The following is a 27,339-nucleotide window of genomic DNA, read 5'->3' on the forward strand; positions in this document are numbered from 1 at the left end:
TAAGGTTTCCGGTAAGCTTAATTGTCTTGAAACTACTCGACAAGGTTTGTTACAAATTACTTTACTAATTGCAATTGTAACATATTTTATGTAATTGAAATATAGAATTTGTAGACAGGAAGTAAATATATGTTGATGTTGCTATTGCAATGTTTGAATCAATTCAATTCATTCATCCACTTTCAAGCAAATCATTTCCCACTTACGCCACGATTAACGAACACTTATTAAATAAGTTATTTTAAATTATTTTGCGTTTTTTTTTTGCCAAGCGCTGCTTTTTTACTCTGAAATTATGTGTCCGTCAATGCCGTGCCCGGTTTTAGAATACCTAGGACGGCCCCATTTCTTCCCGTGTGATCAAGTGCGGGTAGTTCTTCAGTCTACTCGTGACCACGACCACTGTAATGTTGCCGAAACGTCGAGGTAAATATTACTCGTGTGTGTTAGCGTGATAAGTCCTGTGCGTGGTATTTTGACTACTTACTCATGACTCCAGCTCTGCGGTGTGGAAGGTAACGGGAACCACCTATTATAATATGCATTAGTGTATACTAAGTGTGTATATGTAACTGCTATATTTATTGAGGTTTCAGCTCTTTTAACTTTTCATGTCGTATCTATGCTTGTTTTGGTTGTCCTGTCAATCGTCCAAAGGTTAGTTAATGTTATCACAATAAAGGGTTATGCGTATAATATAATACATATAGTGTTACTACAGTATAAATTAATATTTAGAGGAATAAAGAAAAATAGTTAACCTGTTATTATTATTGTAATTAAAGATGATCTCATTGCACTAGGTATTACTTGTCCTGTTATCTATTCATTCAGATCTAAGTTTATGTTATTACTAGATAAATGAATAGTTTATTTAGATACCTTACATAAAGTTGATTTATAAGTGTTCCTTAAACCTCTTACTAAAGATTACATGAGGTTAAAATAGGATAATATGTTATATGTATAAGATAATTAATGTCATTAATTTTAAAATTGCCACGCCCTAACAGGGCATAATTTTTTATAATTTTTGTAAAAGATGTTGCAAATTGCAATAAATAAATACTGAATACTGAGTAAATTTCATATCTGTAAATAAAGTTGTACCTATAAAAGATTGAGATCCCCTGGTCTAGGCTACAGAATAACGATCGCCATTTGTAGACAGGTAATATTCTAGATTAGTATTAGCCTACAGATTGCCTAAGGGCCATAAAGAATCAATAGCCAAGTAAACAAGTCCATAAGATCAAGCTGATTGTAATATGTCTACGACCTACGGCAGACGGGATACAAGCTATTTTAGTTTGGCAGTCGTTTACTATAGTACACGGAGAACTACCTGTCTGTCAGTTAATGAGTTTGTTTTCGGATAAGAGAATAAGTGTAACAAGTTTTTTGTAGCTATTTAATCGAGAATTCGGAATCTTCCGCCGCTTGTTTTATTTTTTAAAAGCAAATATTTAGTTTTATTTAGGACGCCCGGCAATGTATGTAAGCTACATAAGTTTATTTACGTAATGTCAGGACTTAAACGTGGGTGACCATTTAATACTTTATAAAGAACGCTGGAAACTAGGAGGTAATTGGTGCAGTTGTCTTATCAATCTCCAAGAATAAACAAGTATTTTTGAAAAAGCACGAGTTGAAAGCTTTTCACTTTCGAACAGGAAAGTGTTGAAAATTTTACATTCAGTTTTCACGTTACACGGAACTTTGGGAAGCTGTTAAAGAAAAAAGCTGCTCTATCGACCGAAAGCTTTTAGCTAGAGCTCTAGTACGACTCGGGAAGTCGACGTGAGCTTATTGTTTTAATGTCCTAAAGTAAGCGTTGCCACTGGCAGGAGAAAAAAATATATATTGCTGTACACTTGACTCTAATTGACCTAGTCCCCAAGTAAACAAAACGTAAGATTGGTTTTTGGAATCTTTTTGTATTTTTTATTACAATTCCAAATTTTTTCTTTTATGAAGACGAAGGGATACGGATTAGCCCGAAACATGTCGAGCTAAACTCGATTTAAGACGTGAGTTATACGGGTACGCTAACGAATTTTTAATTTCAATTTACCAGTGAAAATCAAGTGGCCCTTATTTTCTTTTGACTGGAACATTTGAAGTTGAAATTGTGTTATTACTAGCTTTTACCCGCGGCTCCACACTGGGCTGTCCGGTTGGACGACCGGCGTAACGTGTCCCACGGGAATGCAATTTCCCGGTACGGGTAAATTTCAGCGTTATGCGGGGTTTTTTTCCTCATTACCGTTTCGGCAAGTATTATTAAAAGAGATAATGCTTAGGGTAAATTTTTTATGAAAACCAAAGACCGCCGTCCGACAATCTTCCTCCGTATACCTACTTGTTCAGGGGACCTTGAAGAAGATGTGGCTCACACTATAGTTCCTTGATTATTTAGTAAGTATTTATCCTTTATACTTGTGCTATATATGCATTGTATGTAATGTGTATATTTATTTATTTTTTATTTAGTTACCGATAGGTGTATTATTGTTTTAAATATTGTATGTATTTAGGTTTACATATAGGGTTTAATTAATGCATTTATATTTATTAAAATGTTTTGCTCTATTTCTCGATCCCTATTTTGATTGCTCTTCTCTATCACTCAAATGTTGACTGGCTGAGATCCCTTCAGGGATAAATTCGCCTTTGTACTTAACACTTTATTTTTTTTGTAACCTTTGTGTACAGTAAAGAGTATAAACAAAAAAAAACAAACAATACTCCTTACTTCTGTCTATTGTAAAGGTTGCCTAGAAGAGATCTCTCTGAACCGATAAGGCCATTGCTTACCTTGGAAAATCTCTATATACCAGTGTTTTCTGTAGTCCCTACTATGTGATGTGTTGGTGTTCAATAAAGATTCATAGTATTGTAACTATTGTAGGTATTGTACACTCGAGTTCAGAAACTTGTGAGCAAAAATTTGATCAAAAATATCTATCTGGCGTCACTGAAAATCAGCGTCGCAATTATCTTCAGATCTTTTCGCGACACATAGCTGAGTGGCGGCCATTTTGTCTGGTAGGAATAGGCATGCATGTGTATAAGTCAGTGTGTTAAGTCAGTGTTTCTGTATTGTGTATCTATTCGAGTACTGCCTTTTCGCAACGTAACGTTTGGCAACCTGTTTCATTTCGCAACTTTTCATTTCACAAACTCCAAAACTGTAAATATTTCAGGATTTATTTCAGGGCCATCGTGTAGAACTCTTTAGGTTAGGTTAGGTTACTTTTATAAAAATCCTGATATATTTATATATTGAAACAGGTTGCCAAACGTTTTTCGCCGAAAAATTAGTAAACCGTATCTTTTATATCAGCAAATAAACCATTCTTATTCTTATTCTTAACACGCTTCTACGCCGTTACAATAGAGTCGTGTTCAGATATTTTTGACCAACTTTTTGCTCACAAGTTTATGAACTCGACTCTAATATTGATGCTAAATCTAGCGTGATCAAAATTCTTGAGACTTGTTTTCCCGCTGTGCTAATTAACGTGGGATGAAAATGACGTTTAACCCTGTGGTCGAATATTGTCCCGTACAATCCTTTTTTGAGAGGATATTCCAATTATAATATTTTTGTTAAATATAAATTGTTTATTTCTTAGAATATGGTAAACGACCTTTTGTTATACGCATGAAATATTCCCTGTATTCGGGGAACGAATTGTCGTTTGGTAATTCAATAAACGCCTACGCATGCGAACGACGCCCACTAGATTACGTTGCCTCGACTCTTAATGTGTCGTTTTATTTGTTACTAGCTGTTGCCCACGACTCCGTCCGCGTAGAATTTGTTTATCTCTATCTCGCGAGAACTTTGCAATTTTACTATGTTCTTCCCCGGGACTCAAACTACCCGTACCTACACTCAATTTCATCTAAATAGGTTTAGCATATTCAGAATGGTGTTGGAGCTGTCCCGCAATCTGTAGAGTAACGACTCAGTTTTCTTTCGCATAATAGCAGCTTAGACCTTTAGATTCTCTCTAGCACTCAAATTTGTCTAATGCTGAGCTAAGGATAAAATAGGAAGTGTTTGTAGGTAATATTTGACATGTGACCATAGGGCTAGCTGATCCTCGGTCAACGTATTGGCATTGCCATACAACGAGGGAACGCAGACAGCCTTATTGGCACCCTGCCCAATCTAGGAGATATTTGTAAATAGGTATATTTAGTTTTAGAATAGGATAGTTTTAGTTAAATTTTTCTTAGTTTTTTTGTAATGACGTATTTGTTGTTCATGGTATAAATTATGTGCTAATAAATAAAAAAATCGCCCGTAAATTATTTCTGACACTTGGCCAATAATATACTATTACTTACGTCAGGACTGATGTCTGTAAAATTGGCACTGGAAACGAACTCCCGTAGAAAACCGTCCAGCTCCGTGCCCTCGATGTAGCCATTACCTGTAATCAAAGCATCAATAATTAAATCATCAACATAACAATCACTTTGTCATTAAAAAAATCTGCATATAAAAAGTGATTGAGTGTGACAGAAGATTTGGTATCATCATCTTCATTAGTATGGGGGGGGGGTCAAAAATTTAATACATATATCATAAAACATACTGCTTGTCTGTATGAGTAACAGCTTAATTTCAAAGAAAATTGTCTTGGGAATTCCGGAATTCCCACAGGATAAAGAGCAAAACGAACAGATATTCCTAGGGGACTCAACCGAAATCTCAACCGCTGAGTCTAGAAACGAAATTTAGCATGGGTTTTACGCAACTTTAATGAAGAGCATGCTGTAATATTTGGGAATTCCCACGGGTTTTTTTGCGGAATCCCGGAATTTTAATGCAAATGCCCGATCTTAATGTTAACGCCAGCGAAGCTGCGGGAAAAAAATGAGAAAATGTATTATTTTGCTATTGAAAGATGAGATATTGATATCTCGAGGTCATAACAGATGTTAGCAATGTCGTTAAAACTTTACCTACTCAATATTAATACGAAAACTAAAAGCTCAGGAACTAAGTTCTCGAGTCGGGCATCCATTAGGCAAAGTTTTATGTTAAGTAAGAGCAACTTATAGAGTAAGTAATAAAGCTTACTTAAACGCAAACTTACTATAGAATTTTTAGTCATCTTATGGTTCGTTGCTAATGTGAGTCGGTCCTTATAGGGGCCGGTATTTTTAGAAGATTTTGTTTAATTTGAAACATTCGTATTTATGTGTGTCGTTGGTTTCAAAATGTTGAAACCAATTTTCGGCTACTTTTTGGTATCCATAAATACTCGAAGTTATTTCTGAGGTTTTTACAACAAACCCTTTTATTCCACAAGTCACACGATTAGGTTTGTAAAACCTTTTTTTTATTTTCTTATTTACTTACCCCTAGTAGCCTCTATGTTTAAAATTTATTTGTTTACACTTCACGTTCATTTTAGACCACCGAATTACAAACGTAGTTTTTTCTGTTCTGTGATGTGTACCAATTCAATCGGTCCAGTAGTTTCGGAGCATATCGGCTTTAACAGATTGATAGACAGACACTCGTGTGTCTTATAAAGATTCCGTTTTTCATTTTGAGGTACGGAATAATAAAAATCAAAAACGTGGTAACTCGAGTTACAGCATTACATAACATATGCCATTTCGCGTTCTGCCATCAAGTAGGATAGTCTATTTTTACTAGCGTGGTAGAGTGCCCCTACTACTGGGCAAAAGCTTCTCTTCTTAACCTCCACACTGCGGAGTCTACTGCAATGACAAATGTAGCCGACGCTGGGATAAAGACTTTTAGCCTAAATGGGACTGGGCTGGACACCTCTGTCGCATGCACTCACAGAGGTGGGCTTCTATTGTCACTTGGTAGGCTCTAGTGAGTGAACGACCATCCACGGCGAGGCAGAGCGAGAAGGAGATGACGGGGCGTATGCAAGGGCAATATGAGTATTAGCGTGACATTGCGCCAGGATGTTTTTTTTTACAATGCGAAAAATGGTGCATAAACTGGCCATACATAATCGTTTGTATTCTTCAGTAACCCAAGACATTTAAGTACAATTAATACTAAAGGGACCGCCCTTGTTTATCGATCGAGCTATTTAAAGGTATGTATAGAAGTTCGGGAGTTCATTATTAAATATCGATGACCTAGTTCCGTGCCGCCGGCCGGGACACCATTGTGAGGACAATCATATTAAAATAGACAAAACACTCTGATTGATAGCTAAATCATTCTAAGCGTACGATGACGGCGTAAAGCATTCTGACTTTCTTGCCTATTATAAAATTACTTAGTTGCGAAATCGAAATTGCTAAATCGCTGAATTGATTCAGGTGAAAGTATGGAGATAGTTTGATAGGTAACCTTGGGAAGTAAATAGGAAGTCTTCATCTCGGAAAATTGCAGTTTCTGCGGGATAGCGATAAACGAATTTTCGCAAATGGAGTCGTAGGCAATAGTTGGTTTGACTTAAACAGGATAGATTTAATACAGAGAGAGAGAATCGACCGACAAACGTAATCCGCTATTGTTCAATAATGTATCCAAAACTATCTTCTTTCTCTTGTAAGAATAACTTAAAGATGGACAATTTCCATGTTGAATATTGATCTAAGCTTTACGTTAGGAGCTTTCCTCTACGGGCCCAAAGCTTTTGACGGCTCTAGAGAGCCCCTATTATCGGATTGGTTCTCAGGTAAGGCTCGGACTACACAGCTTAATTTTATCCTTTACGTAATTTAACTTACGTGCTTTTGATTCGTAGTTTATTGTTCTAGGCTAAAAGTGGCCAACAATGCCAGACTTAGACCAAGGGCGAACTGTCAATCGCGACTGTTGGTCTCTTCATAGAAGTTTGTGGTCCCAGGTTCGACTCCCAGTCGGGGCAGCGATATTTGTATAAATAATATGAATGTGTCATTTATGGAACAGTTTAGCGGCCGAGGTTTTTCCAACTCACTACGATATGGATACTTTCAAAAAGCGAGTGTAGGTACCATTGCTTGCAAGGCTGGCAACGCATCTGCATTCCTGATGGTGCTGCGGATGTCTATGGCCAAAGGTAATCACTTAACATCAAGTCAACCGTCTGCTCTTTTGTCTGCTATTACTTATTACATAAAAAAATTGTGTTCTCCGGGTCTCGGATGTTTAATATGTATTTAAGTATGTATTTATCTACATATACTTACAAGTATGTTTATCCGGTGCCTTGTACCCATAGTACAAGCTTTGTTTAGTTTGGGGCTAGGTCAACTGGTGTCAATTGTCCCGGGATATTGTTATTATTTAATTACCTAAGTCAATTAAATATTTCGTACGATTGAATAGCCGTAGCGTAGGTTAAGGTATACCGTAGGCGACAGGCTACCGTTTTTGTCTAACTTTAAACCTGAAATTGCTAAAAGCGGCTCCAAAGCGGTAACGTTTCGTGTGCTCTACCTTACCCATTTGGGAATACAGGTATGATGTTTGAGTGTGTGTGTATAGCCGTAGCCTTACTTGATATTTCCATTTCTCGCGCGCGACTGCCAATATGTTCCGTTGCAAGACGTTTTATTCCGCGTTCAGCTTTACAAAAGATTTATCACGCCATTTGAGCAGCGAAGCGGGAATTTCTTCGTATTGTAATTAGATTTGGGATGTATAACTGTTCAAACAAGCTAGTCAGAAAAAAGCAGCCAAGAGCGTGTCGGACACGCCCAAGATAGGGTACCGTAGCCATTACGAAAAAATCCAAGTAATATTTTTCTAAGGATTTCGTATTGCGTAAAGTCATAACGATTTTCCTTGTTAATTAATGCGATATCACTATGGCGTATACTGTGAAATGGTTCTATGGTGGCATATGAATTAAGTCCTTGACAGTATACCCCCTGTTTCACGGTCCATTGATTAAATTTATTTGACGGATAAATGTGAAGCCGTCTCTGTTTGTTTTGGTTGAATAGACGGAGATGGCATTACATTTATCGGTCAAATAAAATTAATCAATGGGTGGTGAAATAGCCCCTAAGTGTCTCTATCAGTACGCGCGTCGTGTCACCCGCATTCCTACTGAGCTGTGTTGCCACCTCAGTTTATTTTATCCTGACGCTACGTGAAATTACCCTAAATTAAGCACTTTCAGTTTTATTAAATAAAAACAGCAAATAAATGCGATTTATTAATAAACTAATAGCTAAAATACTACACCGTCTCGAAACATTCTTGGAATGCACCCATAATAGTCTTGGCTTCTATGTCATCTGCAGTAATTTTTTTCTTGAAATCGTACATTTTTACCCTAAAAAAAACTCTAAATATTTTTTTACCCTAAAAATAACCTAAATTTGTAAAAATACAATAAATTTGTACCCTAAGGTCCCCACTGCTAATGAGACACTTCGTGTACAAATGAACTAAAAACTTTGCTCACTTGTGACTTTACAATGGCTGCCACTACCCCACTGGCGAAGAGTCCATTTCCAAAATTCCTTCGAGATAGAAAGCTAACCAATTTTTATGCTTGTAGAGCGAAGCCAGATAAAGCTAGTCTTTTAATAAAAAAAAGACAGACTTTTCACACCCTTAATAACAATTTAGGTAAGGATAAAAAATACCTGATCTTGGATAGGGCTGCGATAAAATTCGATTTTACGACAGACTTAAGACAATTTGATTATTGATCAATTTGAAGGCAGAGCTCGGAGACAGCGTGAATATTAGATGTGGTAAGGTCTTCACGTACATTATCTTACTAACATTATTTATGTTATTTTTTTTATTTGTCAATAAAAACTACAGCAGGTGTTAAGTAAATAGTACATTGCTGTAGAGGCTGAAAAGTCAGCAATAGATAAGAGGGTTACTTGAAAGGCCGACCCGAAGGGGAGGCCTTCGATAATACGAGTTCATCTATTGCACTTTTGGCCGAGACCAAACATTGTGCTTTTCACGACCACTGCAAGGAAATAAAAAACACTTATCACAAAATAAACAACAACAATTCCGCCGTATATTGATTGGTCCGATTGTCGTTTCAGCACGCCGGTAATGAAATTCTGAAAAATATTCTAAAAAGTCGTATCGTACTATGAAATACATATACCTATTGATACGACCTGTTACCGTAATGTGTTACATTATTGTCGTGTTTGCGAGCCATAAATGAGGCAGCTATTAAATGTATAGGCAGTTTTGGGTAGGTACTGGATTAAGGTTATCTATGGCCACATTTTCCAGCAGTGTCGTGAAAAAACAAATAACCTATAAAAATCTTGCTTTCCTAAAGCGACTGAGCACCACACCTTCCGGCCAGAATTCAGGGCGCAGGAATAACTGGGCTAGGCTGGCACTTGGAGCCTAAAGGCGCTTTAATTGTTATCCTTATAAGACTCAAGCGAGCTGATGAACAATATAAATGCAAGCGTTTGTGCGTGCGTGCGTTTGTAACTCCTTCATGCTGCAACATATATATATTTTTTCCTCTTGTTCCCCCGTTCATAACCATCTTACAAAACCTACTACTACTCTACTACTAGGTACTAGGTATTGATATTGGTAGTGGTAGTGCCCTAAACATTTCCTTTTTAGGGTTCCGGAGCCAAAATGGCAAAAACGGAACCCTTATAGTCTGTCTGTCCGTCCGCGGCTTTGCTCAAGGACTATCAATGCTAGAAAGCTGTAATTTTGCACGGATATATATACACTATGCCGACAAAATAGTGCAATTAAAAATTCAAAAAAAACTGCTTAAGCTAATTTAGGAGCGTGGGGATTAATTAATGCCCTATTTTGAGACTTATTTAGCACCACCATCCATCAAAAATAATAACTAATAAGCGAAGTAACCTTTGTTCAAGTTTGACATCACTTTGGCCAAGTAAATGAAGTTACATGAAACTTATCAATCATTTTATTTCTGGATAGGCGAGTCTAACTTATTTCATTAATCTAAGTCGATCACTTCGTTTGATGTAGAAAGAAAGGAAAGATCGAGGAGATACAAAAGAATACTTTGAAGGGTATTTGACGTCGCCATTTTCGTTTTTACTGTTTAACCAAGAATTTATAATCGGATATTTATTTAAGATTTCTTATCTTGCCCATACCATTGGCATCACATCAATTGGCATTTCCTCTTTGGGTAGTTATGTATATGCTAACGTAGCGCCACCCTTTGACGTATAATCTTGGTTGTCCAGAGTATTACCTAACGTTTCTGACGATCGCGATCGCAATGACATAACAGATTTCCCATACAAAAACTGTCATTTGATTGCGATCGCGAGCGCCAGAAACTTTAAGCAATATGGCCTCAGGCCTTCTAATCTAGTACCTACCTACACCGACCGAGGTTCGAACCTTAGACCTTAATCTTCGTAGTCAAGTTTTTCAACCATTAGCTAGACTATCCTAATAAGTACTAGGCTAACTTTGACTATTTTGTTTTTAGGTACCTACCTAAGTACATACAAATGAGAGGCTCTTAAAATAAAACGGACAGAATAATTTATCGTCGACATCACACAGATGACGGCCTGGACCTTGGACCTTGTGAAGTGTCTATTTAAAAAAATTGGGCAAGCGCGAACTGGGTACCGAAATGAAGGAATCTTGGACAGATTTGGGCATAAAATGCTATTTTTTTTAAAAAGCGTTTATACTAGGTGGTGATTTTCTTTTTAATTAAAACTGATCGTCATGCTCCCTGGCAAACCCTCTGTCTGTTTTGTGTTTTTTTAAGACATAAATCTGATGTACCCAATATATACCGATTCCACATGGATACTTACTTTTTCAGTAAAGAAGAGGCCAAAAATAATAGTACCGCAGTTATTACTGTTAAATAAGTTGGTTATGGCTAGTTAAATTACTTAATTGTTGCCAAGACACCAGCAATTCCATTGCATTATTAACAAAATGGATTAAAAAGTCTGAATAAATATTATTATTATTATTATTATTGCAGCTGAATGCTGGTACTTTCTTAAAAACATAACGTGCCGGATTAATACGATACGATACGAAACTTTGTACATATAATGGGATTATACACATCTAGGTCTTAACTCTTAACGTGTATTCTGGTGCCCGAAATCATACAAAAAAAAATTAGAGAGTTGAAATTTTATAATTGAGATAGATATATTGAGAATTTGGAAAGAACATAGGAATGTTCTTCCCAAACTCTCAAACTATCTTCATATCAAATTACCAATTTTTTTTTAGGACACTAACCTATTATACCTATATGTACTCGTATTTGCAGCTGGAGGTAACTGGAGGTCTATGGGGGAGGCCTAAATACCTATGTCCAACAGTGGACGTCCCATGGCTGATATGGTGATGATTTGCAGCTACCAAAATATTTTCAAGCAATAGTTTTAATTTCAATCACTTCTGATTTATTCTTCTTTCAATGTTTTCTTTTGGAATCATCTCGACAACAAACTCATTTAATTGTACCTTACTTTTCTTAGGCTTAAGCTAAAAAAAACATTAATTCGTTCATAATAGGTACATTAATTCGGTCATTCAGTTATTCATCCGTTCATTGAATTCTTAAAAAACTAAATCAATCCCTTTTCCGCGTCTAATTTCCCTAACTTGAAAATAGCTCAAGGCAACACTAAGAGCCCAAATCCAGTCTAAAAAAAACAGCCAAAGACGTTTTATTAGCTGCTGACAAATGATCCCGCGGTACCCCGAATCCCGGGTATTAAGGTAAAAATCCCCATTAGAGGGAACCTTGAGCTCTCGACGGCTATTCGCGCTCAAACCGACGTCTTACTTAGATATTTATAGCTTTATTGTCTCCGTTCAAGTCTGACGAAAAGGGGGCTTTGAGTGGAGAAGCCGTATTGAGATTGGGAACAGAATGAGCATGGCTCGAAATGGGAATGTCAAAATAAATAAAGTTTAAAAATGGTTCCTAATATTTCGCCGGTGAACATATGGATCAACGATTTTTGCTAACGGTATTTCATTCAAACTTTATAGTCATACCAGGTTTCAAGTCGTTTTCATTAACCGTTGAAGAGTCCGTCTCGTAGAGACAATCCTGGTCAGACCACCAGAATTTTACTACCAGATTATTGTATAGTCAAGTCACCAAACTTTATGTAAGTATGCCAATTTTCAGTTCAATCGGCTACTAGGAAATGGTCAAAAATGGTTTGCAAATTTTGAAACTAAAACTTTGGTACTACCTACTTACAGACAAATGTTGCATGTTCAATAAAAGGCAAAAGCTTCCAAAAAGCCCCACGTACTCGTATAATATTATTGGCAAGCAATATTCTACGATGCTATCGTAGACGTAGGCCCCATTCAAAACGACATATATATTTTTCTCTGTCTCTTCTACCTTGAACTTTCCCTGCACATAATTAGGTCTAAACTGAATATACCATGGTTCTAATAAAAGTTACTCTGTTGATATCTGACGAGGGAAGTATTGAGCGAGCAATATCAAGCCATATTGGTTATGAGCATGGTAATCCTTGGTAATGTTTGATGGTGGATTCAGTTTAAAGACAGTTAAATTGGGATATAGGGTAGACAACGAATTATATCTCAAGATTACACTCAAGATTCCAGAATTTTAAGATTAAAGGAATTTATTGAATCCGGCGTTACTTTGCGGAGGTTCATATCGATGTACTAAAACAGTTACTTTGCTCACCCGCGATCTTATGATAGCTACGTTTATGCAAGAAATGTTCCTCCACCTCTAGATTATAAGTCAGGAACGGTCCGACAAGTTTCGAACTTTTTGGAAGAGCATTATCATAGGTGAGTGAGTTCACGAGAGTTTAAGTAATAGTCTCTAAAGTACTATTGTGGCCGGACTACATTGGTTGGATTTTGAAAATTTCAACGGATTTTATACACGGTTTTTAAGGTTCCGTACTACAAAAGGAAAATGGACTCCTTATATTATAAGGCTTATAGGATTCCTTTCTTGTTCATTTGCTTGTCAAGCCCGTTAAATATAAATAGTGAAATACACCCATCAAAAGTGCCCAGGGCAAGACAGTTTTGATATGCGTCCTTAGAGCGTACATAGTTAGAGCTGTGATGTTCCTTAACTGTAAAATAACTTAAATAACCTAACCATAAAAATTTCATTTATAATACAAGTTTCTTTTGCTGACTGTACTTTTTGTTGCCTGCGCTAGCATTGTCACCCAAACTACATTTGCGTACCAAATTTCAAGTCGATGCTATGAACCGTTGAAAAGTTCCGTCCTGCGAAGACGATCTTGGTTGGACTACCAGGATGACACTACCAGATTATTGTATTGTCACGCGATTTACATAATTATTCCAAATTTCAAGTCAATCTGACTACTGGAAGTTGGTCAAATTTAACTTGCAAGATTTGATTACAGACAGACAGACAGACAACGGCACAGGTGACACTAAATAAAAAATTGTAAAAAAAGTTGCTTCAGCTCAAATGAATCAGGATTTTTTTAAACTGATGTCATGTTATGATTTACCTCTGTCGTAGTGCATTGAAAACTTTTTAAGAAATTTACAGATTTCAATTATAATATATTTATACTTACTTTGCTTTATTTTTGGTGCTTGTCTGTTTTTTTTAAGTCGTTAACCTACTAATATATTATAAATGAGAAAGTTTGTGAAGATGTTTGGAGTCTTTGGAGGTTTGGATGTTTGTTACTTCATCAGGTCTAAACCAGTGAACCGATATAAGTAGATGAAATTCGGCATACAGATAGTTTTAGTCCCGGAGAAGGACATAGGATAGTTTTTATCCCGAAAAATTGTATAGTTCCCGCGGAATAGCGATAAACGAATTCTGCACGGACGGAGTCGCGGGTAACAGCTAGTTATTTATAATAAGCTATTAACACCGTCACTGTTGATAGAAAATAGTTGAAAACTGTAGTTGAGTTCTGCTCCTTGAAGAGGCAAAGGATCCAAGAAGGTAATCAATTTCATCGTTATTGCAATGAAATTTTACTACCTACGGTAAAAATATATGAAGTTGCTGCTGTATTGTTTGCTTTTAAAGCTAATGTCAACCTTGGCCTTGCGGAAACTATAATTGGTAAGAATTTACCAATCAATAAGGAGTGGCTTGATAATTTTAACATCGATTTATCATTCATAAGGGTGAGTTAGGTATAAGGTGGAACTATACAATACAAAACAAAGACTCTTTTTGAATACCAAATATAACATGCAATTCAGAAAAATAGTGCATTGAAAGCAGATTGACAAGGTTTGGATCTGATGCCTAGAAATAAAAATATCGCAATAAATGCATGTAACAAATCGTATTAGAAAAAACATATTTGTCAATTATCGCTATGTACTGTTATCACAATAACATAACAAATACCTAAAATAATTATTTTCCATTATAAATTTTTTTCAGTTATGATTTCTCGAATAGATTTTAAAGCGCTTTAGTAGGTATACAGCCTAGATAGTGTTACCCTAAGGAGCATAATGAATCGTGTGTTTAGTCTCCAGGATACATTTTGTTATCAGAAAGGAAAATACGCGCACACACAACACGCACACACAACACGCACACACACTCACACACACACACACACACACACACACACACACACACACACACACACAAATTTATAAATTAAGTTAAATAAATAGTCACCCGAACTACATTTGCCTACCAAATTTCAAGTCGATCCCATGAACCGTTGAAGAGTTCCATCCTGTGGAGACGATCCTGGCCGAATTACCAGGATGTCACTACCAGATTATTGTATTGTCACGCGATTTACATAAGTATACTATATAAATTTCAAGTCAATCCAACAACTGGAAGTTGGTAGAATTTATTTTGCAAGATTTGATTACAGACAGACAACGGGACAGGTGAAACTAAATAAAAGCTTGTAAAAATATACATTTGTAAGATCTACAACTCACAGTGACACTAGTTCAATACCTACATATATAACTATGTAGATATGTATACGAGTACTACATCGAATTTGTGACAGAGAGCGAATTTCGAGCCCCATGCCCACAACTCGATGGTAAGTAATTTGATTAATTACCGCTCCAACGGTGTCAGCTTTTGTGTGAGCACCAACTAATATCGTTAGGCAATAGACTATTAATTCTAAGTAACATAATAGTATTAGAACTCGTCACAGCCTAAAGACAAAGTACAGGATGTCTATGTAGTATGAATATCCCGTTCCCATCGTGAAAATTAGGAACTCACAACTTCCGAATGCTGCCGACGTGTTAATAGGGTTTCGCACCCAAAGGGTAAAAACGGGACCCTATTACTAAGACTTCGCTATCCGTCCGTCCGTCTGTCACCAGGCTGTATCTCATGAACCGTGATAGCTAGACAGTTGAAATTTTAACAGATTATGTATTTCTGTTGCCGCTATAACAACAAGTACTTAAAACAGAATAAACTAGATATATAAGGGGGCGGCTCCCATAAAAAGAACGTGTTTTTTTTTGCTGTTTTTTTGCTTATGTCTAATATTGTATAGATAATGGTACGGAAACCTTCGTGCGTGAGTCCGACTCGCACTTGGCTGGTTTTTCATATGATAGGGGGTAAACGAGCAGGCGCGACACCTGATGGAAAGCAATCACCGCCGCCCATGGACACCCATGACATTTATACGGATGCGTTGCCGGTGTCTAAGAATTATTGTATCAACAAGTGACGATATAAATAGTTTTACGGTCGCGCTGTCATCGTTCATCCACCATTACCTCTCATATTTCGTTTTCTAGATTTTTTTTTACCGTACAACGGTAAAAACTACTAGACACTGGCAAAATCCTCCGATGGACAGAGCCATATTTTTAAAAAAAACAACAATCAACAAGTGACATGTTTGTATTATATATTTAAATACTGTACGACTTGACATTTTCCAACTGAATTACGTAGCGTTAAACCCTATATCGTCCTCAGAATCGTCCTTAGTTATGTCCGTGTAAAGGGTCCTTTCGTATTCCCCAGGCCTGTCATATGAATGCTTTAGTATCGAGCTTAGTATTATTACGGCCGTAATGACACCTGAATAAGTGATCGGCTTACACACACGAAGGTACCTACCGGTTGAAGCATTAAGCCCAATTTACACCGCGAGCGGAGCGGTCTCATTAATGACTCATAGTCAGTTTAACGTACAACAATCGGCTGCATGAAAGTACAGATCTGTTCACTCACGAAGGCGCGCCCCTCCACATTTTATAAATGAACTTAGTTTCAAACGGATCCTTACGACAAGTCTATGTGTGCGTAGCTCGAACGTGTTCTCAGTCGCAAGCGTACCGTCAGTCACGCACACTGAGGCTAAGACAACGTGTAAGTGCGAGGTTTACTCGTGCACATTGGTAATTAGCTGTGGAGGGTGTACTTACACCGGAGGCCTTATTGTCTAACAAACTTGGAAACACTATCGTTTTCCTAACTTCTTTCCATACATGGTATAAGACGAGGGTACAAAGAGATGGTGAACATTTTAACCGCCATTATAATTCTGTTCAAATTCGTTTACGGGACGCCGAAACCACGATTCTTTTGCCGTAACTATAACATACAAAACACTACAAACACCTAAATAATTTTCAGTTCAAAACTTGCTTAAAGTTATTCTAAAGATTTCACGAGCAATAAAAATCATAGTTTGCTTCACGCTTGCTTGAAAGCTTCTAATACAATAGTCTTAAGGTCTAGTTTGTAGACGAACATAACAAGTTAAAAGTAACGACAATCGCATTGCGCTAGCTGGCACCGTGCCAGCATGTGCCAGCGTCTTAGGTGTTAGAGAACGTGTCAAGTGCATGGGCGCGAATTGTTAAGTGCTCGTGCACCTAATAACCATGGGCTAGAGTGTTTAAGGTGATTGAGGAGAAATCCAGGCTCGCACCTCTGAGTTTTTAGAAATATATTACAGTAAACAAAAGAAAGAGATGTAGGTAGGTACAAAGGCGAAGTTATCCTATAAAGGGATAACTTCCAGTTCGGGGAAATACATGGGAAAACGAGCATGCAGGTCACCTCATGGGAAGCAATCACCGCCGCCCATGTACACCTGCCAACACGAGGGGTATCACAGGTGCGTTGCCGGCCCTTTGAGAGACTGTTAGGTTCCTTTATTAAAGATCCCTAAGCTGTACCGCTCCGGAAACACTGTCCCAGGAAGCTGGTTCCATATTTTAGTCGTGCGTGGAAAAAAAATCGCTTAAGCTAGGTTTGCTAATCATCAACGTGGTGAGATTAAATGACTGACACCTGACATGTGTGGAACACAACCCAAGCTCTCTAATCCTGAGAGGAGGCCTATGCCCAGCAGTGGGATTAAGGTGGGCTGGGACGACAATGATGAAAAACTGAAAAGTTGGCACATTCCCTTGACGTTTTGTTAAATTATTACGCAATCAAAGTTACGCACACCCGAAACACCCGGCGTCAAAGATACGCCGGCCCTTCTTCAATGTCAACGCTGATTTCTGTCTGTCCGCGTGTGATGGGGAGAGCAAAGTGGCCTCGAATCGCGTTTGTAGCTATATTCGTCTTTTTGTGTCTACATTTATTCGACGCACTTACGTAGTATCTCGAGTGATAATAATTTCATCTTGATAGGTACCTCCACGCGTTTCCAAGATGAAAACCGACCAAGTGCTAATCGGACTCGCACACGAAGAATTCTGTACCATTATCCATACAACATTAGATATTAGCCACAAAACGACAAAAAAAAACAAGTTTGTTGTATGGGAATCTTCATTTTATTCTGTTTTTATTTTTTTTATTTTTTATTCGACTGGATGGCAAACGAGCAAGTGGGTTTCCTGATGGTAAGAGAGCACCCACCGCCCAAACATCTGCAACACCAGGGGTATTGCAGATGCGTTGCCAACCTAGAGGCCTAAGATGGGATACCTCAATGCCAGTAATTTCACGGCTGTCTTACTCTCCACGCCGAAACACAACAGTGCAAGCACTGCTGCTTCACGGCAGGATTAGCGAGCAAGATGGTGGTAGCAATCCGGACCGACCTTACACAAGGTCCTACCACCTGCAAAATAAATATTTGTTGATATAGCGGCCACAGTAATACATAATCTGTGAAAATTTCAAGTGTTTTACGATTATGGCTCAAGAGATAGAGCCATGACAGACAGACAAACAGGCAGACAGCGGAGTCTCAGTAATAGGACTCCGTTGGCTACGACTACTGGCGTTTGGGTACGGAACCCTAAAAAGGGCCTGACAGACAGAAATACAGAAGGACAACAAAGATGTTTAAGGTAACGGCGCCTATTACCGGGGGTATCGAAATCGACGGCCATCACCGCGGCAATTTAAAATACGCATTTTATAATCAAACCGATAGATTTCTTAAAAAATATATTTTACAAGCTAAAAGCTTATTTAGTCGACTCACTGATTTATTAGCGCTAGTGTATGTGCATGAATCAAAGATCTTGCAATTCGTGATTTTCCGAAATGGCACCGACGGAAGAGGATTTTGCCATACTAACGCGTGACACCACATACAAGCTGACTCGAATCTTATTTAGTGTTTTACAAAATATTTATGGCAATTGAACTAATGTTATGGTTTTAAATGGCTTTTTATAGTTTTTTGTACGAGTTCTGAATACTTTTTGTATATTTTTTGGCCCGGAAATACGATTAAAATGGAAAATAAAATACAGCGGCGATAGGCGCCATTTTTAACTGTTGGTTGTAATACCGTGGTATATCACGGTAATAGTTAAAGTGGTATTTTTGGTTCTTCAAGCTTTATTTTTGGTATAAATTATCGTTTATATAATTTGTTACAGTTATTCCAATCTTGATCTATTCACGCTTTTAAAAAACTATTTCCGTGGTATGAAAAGTATTAACAAACTCTTATTTTTTAGCAAAAACTTCAATACTGAATTTGTAGTTTCTATAGAAACCGTTATTTGCCAAGTTGTTTAAATATTGCGATGAAATTTTATATTTACTTACCAGTTATGTAATTTTGGTTATATGCCAAGGATGTAATAAGTATATTTGATTTGTAATTCAAACACAACTCTATCCTATAGTTTTTATAGGTCGGAATTAGATTTTACAATACTCCAAATTAGCCAATTAACGATGATATGATCGCATAACCCTCGGTAATAGAATGTTTGGGCATCTATTACCGACCCATTCAATTGTCTTTGGGTCGGTAATAGGTTCTTAAAGAAGTCCCTAATACCGAGTGACATTTTATTTTTCTGTTAAAATAATTCACATTTAGGGTACCGTAAATGCAGATTTTTTTGATAAAGTTGTGACTTTTACTCAGCATGCATACATCAAACTATAACTGGTGGCATAAGCATAATAAAATACAATGGGCTGGATACACTATTCGAATCAAACTTTAGTTTTTTATTTAAATTTTCTCAAAAAATATTTGGTGTACAATACATTATACAGAACCAAAGCCATTACCTTTTTTTAATCCCTCGGTATTAAGTTCCAAAACATGTGTCACGTTCCTTTTACCGATGGTAGAAAATTGCCGTTTTTTTTATCCCTCGGTAATAGAAGCTCAATTCGCGGTAATGGAATCACAGCCTGTCCATTACCACGGTAATAGAAGATTGGGTATTTTGATTTCAATAATTATTTTATCAAATACTAATAACTAAAACGAGCCCAAAAAGTTAAGACACTGAAAGTTCAATAAACGCTCTTAAATAAAAAAAATATTCTCGTTTGTTAAGGAGCTTTGATACCTTAATTTTTGGGACTCATTTTGAAACTTCCTTAAGTACCCACGGTAATAGGCGCCGTTACCTTATATTGTGAGTTACATATTTTCGTTTTGAGGTAGCGGAAACCTAAAAAATCTCACCAGGCAGATGTTTTTGGTAAAAGACTGCATGTAAGTTACCAAAATAAAAGCTTGGAAAACGTAGTAAGTGAATTAGTCTTCAAAGAAACTTCAGGAATTCCGATATCGGATCTAATCATCGCAACTTTAGACTTAGTGAGTAGGTACCAGGGTATATATTTACAATGTGGTAAAATGATCGGTAAGTATTATTATACTTATCTACCTATTCAATGCTTTAGGGGCTATTATTACTCCGTTTAATTAACGTATGGTTCACTAGCTGTTGCCTGCGACTCCGTCCGTGTAGAATCCGTTAACCGCTATCCCGCGGGAACTATGCAATTTTCCGGGATAAAAACTAACCTATGTCTTTCCCCGGGACTCAGTATCTGTATACCGAATTTCATCTAAATCGGTTCAGCGGTTTAGACGTGAAAAGGTAACAAACAGACCTACAAACTTTCGCATTTTATAATATTAGTGGGACTATTTATGTGTCCGCTGGCTGAATATTTAGTTACCACGGAAATAAAACATCTTTCAAACAAATTCATAGAAACCTTGATTTGCTAAGTGAACTCAACTGCGATCCTTAGTTGTGTATTCTACGAACTGCATAATACATCAGAACTACTAGGAAGAGCTCTCAAAGGAAACTCTCTGCATTTATTAAGAAAACAAAAATTTATTTCAGTGAAAAGTCGAGTTCTGCGTGGACGTTTTTAGTAGTTATCCACATAAGAGGGCTTCGGTTGTAGTTTACTCTGGCTTAGTCTGCTTTGGGAATTTACGCACACCTTTGATTTCCTTCGCAGGCGTGTGCCTCACGATTTAAAAGTGCCTAACATTGCAAAAGGATGTCAAAATATCCAGCCTCTTTGTAAAAAACCTATCCGTTACCTGCTTGTCAGTTTTATTGTCTATTCCATTGTAAGGAAACAAATTGGTTCATTGACTTACCGTCTCTGTCATAATGGCTCCAGACTTCCATGAACTGGTTGGCTGAGAGTTTCTTCAGCTCCCTCGAGTCCGGGTCCCTAAATTGCCTCATAAAGTTGCTAGCTCGCTCTAAATTCAGCCTCTTAGCAGACGACGTAGAATCAAAGCTCATTTTCAAAATTTAAAAAGTTACCTATTTCAAATATGGAAACACTTTTTCTTTTTTTAAATTGAATATGAAAATAAGTAATTTGAGTATTTGGCGTTTTATTGTCAGTGAAGGTACTTTGTTTATTTGTAAATAAATGGTTGTATAGATAGGTGTTTCTGGGTAGGATTTAGTTTTTCATGTCATCTGAAACAAATGAAAAGTAGTTTTAGTATTTTTCTTTATTAAAATGATGAAGGATTTTACAAATAGCACATTGCGATGTAAGTATAAGGTCTACCAACAATGATTCATTAGCTTTTATATGCCTGCAATGCAATGCTATTTACTTAATTATTTAGCGTGTATGTAGTTGTTTGCTCCTCTGTTATTATTATACAGCAAAACAGACCTAATTTTCAAAGAGTAGTTAATGAGTTCTTGTTTAGTTAAGACTTGAGTTGATATTGATAATGTTGGTCTTGCTTCTCGAAAAACAAAAAAAAACTGTCGTACGGTAAACTACCCTGTTATTGGCCACTTATGGATTTCAAACGCAATGACTTCCAAAAAAAGTCCAGAATAAATAATAGGATACCTTTTTATCCCAAAACAATTAGATGTTCCCAAGGGCGCATGATGATAAACAAATTTTTGGCAGATGAAATCGTGGTCCAAAAAATAATCGTTTTTTAAGCAAGTGTAAGTCCTTAAGAAAAATGCTCAAATATTTACTTGTTTGAGTACTAAATATCGCACTATTTATCTAATTTTAATCGAGCTAATAATAATATAATAGATGGACAGTTAGCACAATGTATTTCTTAAAGTAGCCTATCACTAGCGCGCCCATCACTCCCTCCGTTACACTACAATTAAAAAAAAACACAATCCACTGTGCGACTACGACTAAAAATTTTTGGTCCCTGATTTTTCGTTCTACCGTCAATTTAAAATAAATCCTCGGCTTCGTAGGTAAATGTAAACCACGGACACCGAGTCAGGGACACACAATTTGTCTTCAAACTTTTATTTTCACGTTTGCGTATTGCGTCTCGTCACGTAGCAATTTACATCCGGCCCACCATTTAACACCAGTTTAGATATAATAACACTGTTCTTTTCTTACTGGCTGAGAAAAAAGAGATGTACTTAGCGTTGAGAGGTACGACGAGATGAAATCGGTGATATACGTTGTAACATTTCTTAACGCCTAATTTTTGGGAGACGCCACAAAGACGCAATTCGTATTGAGGCAATTTTTTATTTACTTTTTTGTAGAATACGTTCGTTTAAATCCACCAGTAGGATTATTTCATTTTCTTAGCCTAGCAAGGCTCTGTTTCCACCAGTGATCTGAGAGGATGTGTTACGAGGAATGTGTTAAATGTGATGTGTGTACAAAATACGCGTTTTTGAATCTACATAGGCACGACGATGTCTGTACACGCGTCAATGTGTGCGTAAGATACACAGGGCTGACTATCGCAAAACCCTAATAAGTGCTACCAATGACATTTAAAGGTACTTTTATATGTAGGTATGGCTTAGATAGTGCAAAGAAATGTAATAGTTAATCTTACCTATTTATTTAAATCTACTTAAAATGTGTCTGTTGTGTATTTAAGCATTATTATTTTCAATTACAATAGATATACGACTACAAACTGAAACGAATTGTTCCGAAGGTAGTTATTTCATGTAGTAATCGCGATAATTTCAGAAATCATTATTTATTTAGAAAAAGGAAGTAGGTAGGGTACCGTTACCATTTCGCAAAATAATTGCTCCCGAACTTAGTGCCGTGCGGCCGACATACATCGCGTTGCGCACCCGACTGCTTTCCTGCGGTTTTCCTGCAATCTGCGCTTGAGGGGTGGGGTAACTAGAAACGGTGCGGGGCGGAGCGTGGCCATTCTGTACGTTAGCACTATATATTCTGTGCTAGGGTTGTGCTGTGCGAGGATAGGAAAATGAAGGGTTTCTATTGGTTCATGAAAAACACATTCCCGCACATCTCTGGTGGAAACGCAGTCTAATGCTATGTACTTTTCTGTGCTATTCTCCTTGCACACTACCTTGCCTTATTTTATGACACTATTAATTGGTCACTACATGGTGGGCCCTATAACAGGAGCAAATAATTAAATAAAAAACAGATCGCACACCTCAAACTGACCGACATTAGTCCAGCGACTTTTAAAAATAACGGATCCCTTAATTTTCCCTTTTCATACAAATTAAAGAGAATTTATACGTCATCCTAGAGCCAACGACCAGATGGCCTAGTGGTTAGAGAACCTGACTACTAAGCTTGAGGTTCCGGGTTCGATTCCCGTGTCGGGGCAGATACTTGTATGAAAAATACGAATGTTTGTTCTCGGGTCTTGGGTAATATGGATTTAAGTAAGTATCTATATCTATATAATTATATTTATCCGTTGCTTAGTACCCATAACACAAGCTTTGCTAAGCTTACTTTGGGACTAGGTCAATTGGTGTGAATTGTCCCGATGATTTTTATTTATTTAATTTACATTGCTTGTTCGAATAAACTTTAAAGTGTAATAGAAATAAAATAAAAACTAGTTATTTACGAGTTGTCGTAAGAATGACTTGTTTTAAAAAACTTCATGAACGCCAAACTTGGCCAAATGCTACCCCAAGGGTTAATTTCGCATCACGCAAGTTCTGCCATTTATTTGAACTAAGCTGGCCAAACTTTTTATGAAAAATAGCCTAGCTTAAGGGAAAATTTTTGCACAGCGCTATTCGTCAAGATTGTGCTAAAGAGTTGAATTTATCTGGCTGTAAGAGGAACAGTCTGTATCTACCTATAAGAAATATATAATTATTAAGTAGATGCAACGGATTTTCGGAGTGATTTACTCATTTGGTGCTTGTCTAAGTAATCCCACTAATATTACAAATACGAAAGTTTGTAAGTCTGTTTGTTTGTTTGTTACCTTTTCACGTTTAAACCGCTGAGCCGATTTAGATGATTATTGTCCCTGTACAAATAGTTTTGAGTCCCGAGGAAGGACATAGGATAATTTTAATTCTAGAAAATTGCATAGTTCCCGCGGGAGAGCGATAAACGAATTCTACGCGGACGAAGTCGCCGGCAACAGCTAGTATAAAATAAAACAGCAAAGACAATAAATTTCTGTTAAAAATTACATTTTTAATACAAGCTTTTATGCTGACTGGTTTTTGTTGAGTGTATTGAATGACAATGCAAGTGGAACCTGGAACACTGGAAGTGGATAACAATGTACTTACAAGATTCGACCATCTTAGAACATACAAACAGGGCGAGTTAAATAAAAGTAATAATTATACCTCTATGACTCATGACACAATATGAAAGTGAATAAGAAACACACGGATGGAATCTCTCTTATAGGAAATCTAGTAAAATCCAGGAATATCAATTGAAATTCCAGATGTAATAATAAGTATACGCGTGCGAAGCCGCGGATAGCCTAGTTAATAATATATATTTTTAACTTACTAATAGTTTTTCAAACGGTTCAGTAGGGCTACTACGAAACTCGAAGTTCGTTTCGTGCGGTCGCTCTGACACTTATACTATTTAATACGAGAGCGAGAGGGACGGTACGATACGAACTTCGATTTTTGAACTTCGGAGTAGGCCCTCTGTTCTGGCGGAAAATCAGCGCTGTTATGGCGTTTAACGCCTCAACACAATGCTGAGTCAGTGACCGTTTCGCTTTTGCGGGGACACACAAAATTGTGTAGGTATATGTTACTATTTTCATGTGTCTTTTCATGTACCTATTTGATTGGTTTATCTCTGTATATTTTATTGTTTTTGTGAGTCTTCTGTATTAGTGAATAAATGTCCTCTTTCTTTCTTTCTTCTTTCTTTTTCAAAATACGAGCTAAGTTGTCTAGTATTTTAAGGAAAGAGCGGTCGTGAAGTTATGGTTTTAATTTCCCTAAAGGTAAAGCCGAGCCGCCACGCCATTGGTCTACGCGCTCAGCACAGTAGGCACTAGTTGCGCCACTCAATTAAAAACCACTGGAGTGGTAATTACTAGGTGCGCGTGTCAAGCTGACAACTCACTCGTACCGTAATTCATTAAAACGGTGTTTATTTTCACCATAAAAGGAAAAAGATTGTTAGGATTGAATAAAGGTTTAGTTTTCACACGTTCTTTTCTAATTACGAAGCTCACCTAATAGTTAATCTATAGGTACATATTATAAAGCTGAATTAAGAATAAAAACATATACTACGAGTAGGTAGATCAGATCCAGTAAGTGAATTGAAATTCCAGATTTCACTAAATTTCCATGGAAATTCTCAAAAATTATAACGCTATTTTCATCGACGTTCAATTTGCGACGTCAAATTGCGGTTGATTCAACATTTTATCCTTATCACCACATATACTTACAGCGCAAGTACTTATAACAATTTTTGTTGTGTTAACGCTTGGCCCAAGCCCTCTCATTCTGAGGGGAGGCCTGTGCCCTGCAGTGGACGTATATAGGCTGGGATGATGATGATGATGATAACGCTTACGCAATAAAAGACACAAAATATCTATCCTTAGGATTGGAAACGATTCGAGGAATTATAAATGTAGTGGCAGCAAAATCCGTGCCAATTTTTTCCGCAAATGACGCGGATTCGAATGTCGGTCTGACTTACGAAGTGCAAAATTCGAACTTCGTATGTTACCGTTCCGCTGAAGCTAATATTATTTAATACGAGAGTGAGAGGGAGACGGTATGAAACGAACTTCGATTTTCGTATTTCATAGTAGCCCCCCTGACTTAGTACGGTTTCGTAGAAACAATCGAGAGGTGTTTTTATCCAAAATAAGGTTAAGGCGCTTACAGCCGTGAAACACGTTAACGTTTGAAAGGGAACCCTACGTGTTAATACCTTGGCTAATCTTCATTAATATTTTGGAGGTTTGGTCAACGAGTGGTCGTCCTACGGATGATAAGATGATGATGATGATTGAAAAAAGTTTTGAAATATGTACGTAGAAGATGTCATAAAATGTACCTATTCGGAATATTTCAGGCTCAGCAGAGTTGGGTTATTTAAATTGGAACCCTGTAGGGTATTCGAACGTTTATTTTATGTGATTAAAGGTCTCTACACATTACACCGTATCACGCTATGACCGTAACAGGAACGTGTCAGACGGAGTGTCAAAAGGAATGTCAAACGCATACATGACACGCGACGGCGACGGTTGGTTACGGAACGTATAGTAGTACCACAGAATATATAATAGTACTAGCGTACAGAATGGCCACGCTCCGCCCCGCACCGGTTCGAGTTACCCCACCCCTCAAGCGCAGATTGCAGGAAAACCGCAGGAAAGCAGTCGGGTGCGCGACGTGATGTATGTCGGCCGCATGGCACTAAGTTTCGGGGGCAATAATTTTGCGAAATCGTAACGGTACACTACCTACTTTCTTTTTCAAAATAAATAGTGATTTCTGAAATTAACGCGATTAATACATGAAATAACTACCTACTGAATGATTCTTTTAAGTTTGTAGACGTATATCTATTGTAATTGAAAATAATAATGCTTTAAATACGCAGACAGACACATTTTAAGTAGGTTTAAATAAATCGAGGATATTCTGGCAGAACCGGATAAGTGTACAATATTTATTTTTTATACGGTTTTGCTAGATAAATAAAGCAGAAAACATTGAGTATGCCTATGTATGTAACTTTAAAAAAAATTGCACTTATTCTGTTTTGCCAGAATACCCACGAAATAGGTAAGATTAACGATTACATTTATTTGCACATATATACATATATGAGTACCTTCAAATGTCATTGGTAGCACTTATAGTAGGTACCTACTATACGGTTTGCAATAGTCAGCCCTGTGAAGCTTACGCACACATTGACGCGTGTACCATCAGCCAAATATGTGGTCTACCACCCTAAAGTTGACAATTGTTTGCATGTCATAAAACAATAATGCCAAAAGACGTGTCTGTCAACTTGAAAGTTCGACTTTAGCGACATATTCGTTTGATAGGAACTTGTTTAAAAATTGATAGACCACTTATTTGGCTGATGGTACAGACGTAGTCTTGCCTATGTAGATTCGAGAACGCGTGTTTTGTACGGCGTGGCCGCCCTGTGGTAGTACGGCAAGTATCATAGTTTTCGATACAAAGAATATATTTTTGTTTGCCTGACACGTTGTTATTACGTTCACGGTATGGGACGGTGCAGTGGTGATGGTGTAGAGATCTTTACGTGGGCACATTTTTAAAAGCTCTTATTTAACTTGCCATGTATGTTTATTTAATGTATGTATGTATGTGCGGGTCAAATCTTGCAAGTTAAATTTGACCCATTTCTAGGTGGTCGGATTGTCTTA

At 37.2% G+C, this 27,339-nt stretch overlaps 1 protein-coding gene across 2 annotated transcripts in view; it reads right to left on the reverse strand.

The window, feature by feature from the left end:
• The window catches only part of Cbp53E (Calbindin 53E), a 96,726-nt gene that overhangs the window by 35,776 nt on the left and 33,611 nt on the right, over positions 1 to 27,339 (reverse strand). For both annotated transcript variants that reach the window (XM_074106371.1, XM_074106370.1), the window contains exons 2-3: positions 20,815 to 21,148; positions 4,360 to 4,445 (exon numbers count right to left, since the gene is read on the reverse strand). In XM_074106371.1, coding sequence (XP_073962472.1) covers positions 4,360 to 4,445; positions 20,815 to 20,965 — 237 coding nt within the window. In that variant the 5' untranslated portion in view covers positions 20,966 to 21,148. The remainder of the gene's footprint in view (positions 1 to 4,359; positions 4,446 to 20,814; positions 21,149 to 27,339) is intronic.

The sequence above is a fragment of the Choristoneura fumiferana genome, chromosome 24 (genome assembly GCF_025370935.1).
Source record: "Choristoneura fumiferana chromosome 24, NRCan_CFum_1, whole genome shotgun sequence".
Taxonomy (NCBI): Eukaryota; Metazoa; Arthropoda; class Insecta; order Lepidoptera; family Tortricidae; genus Choristoneura; species Choristoneura fumiferana.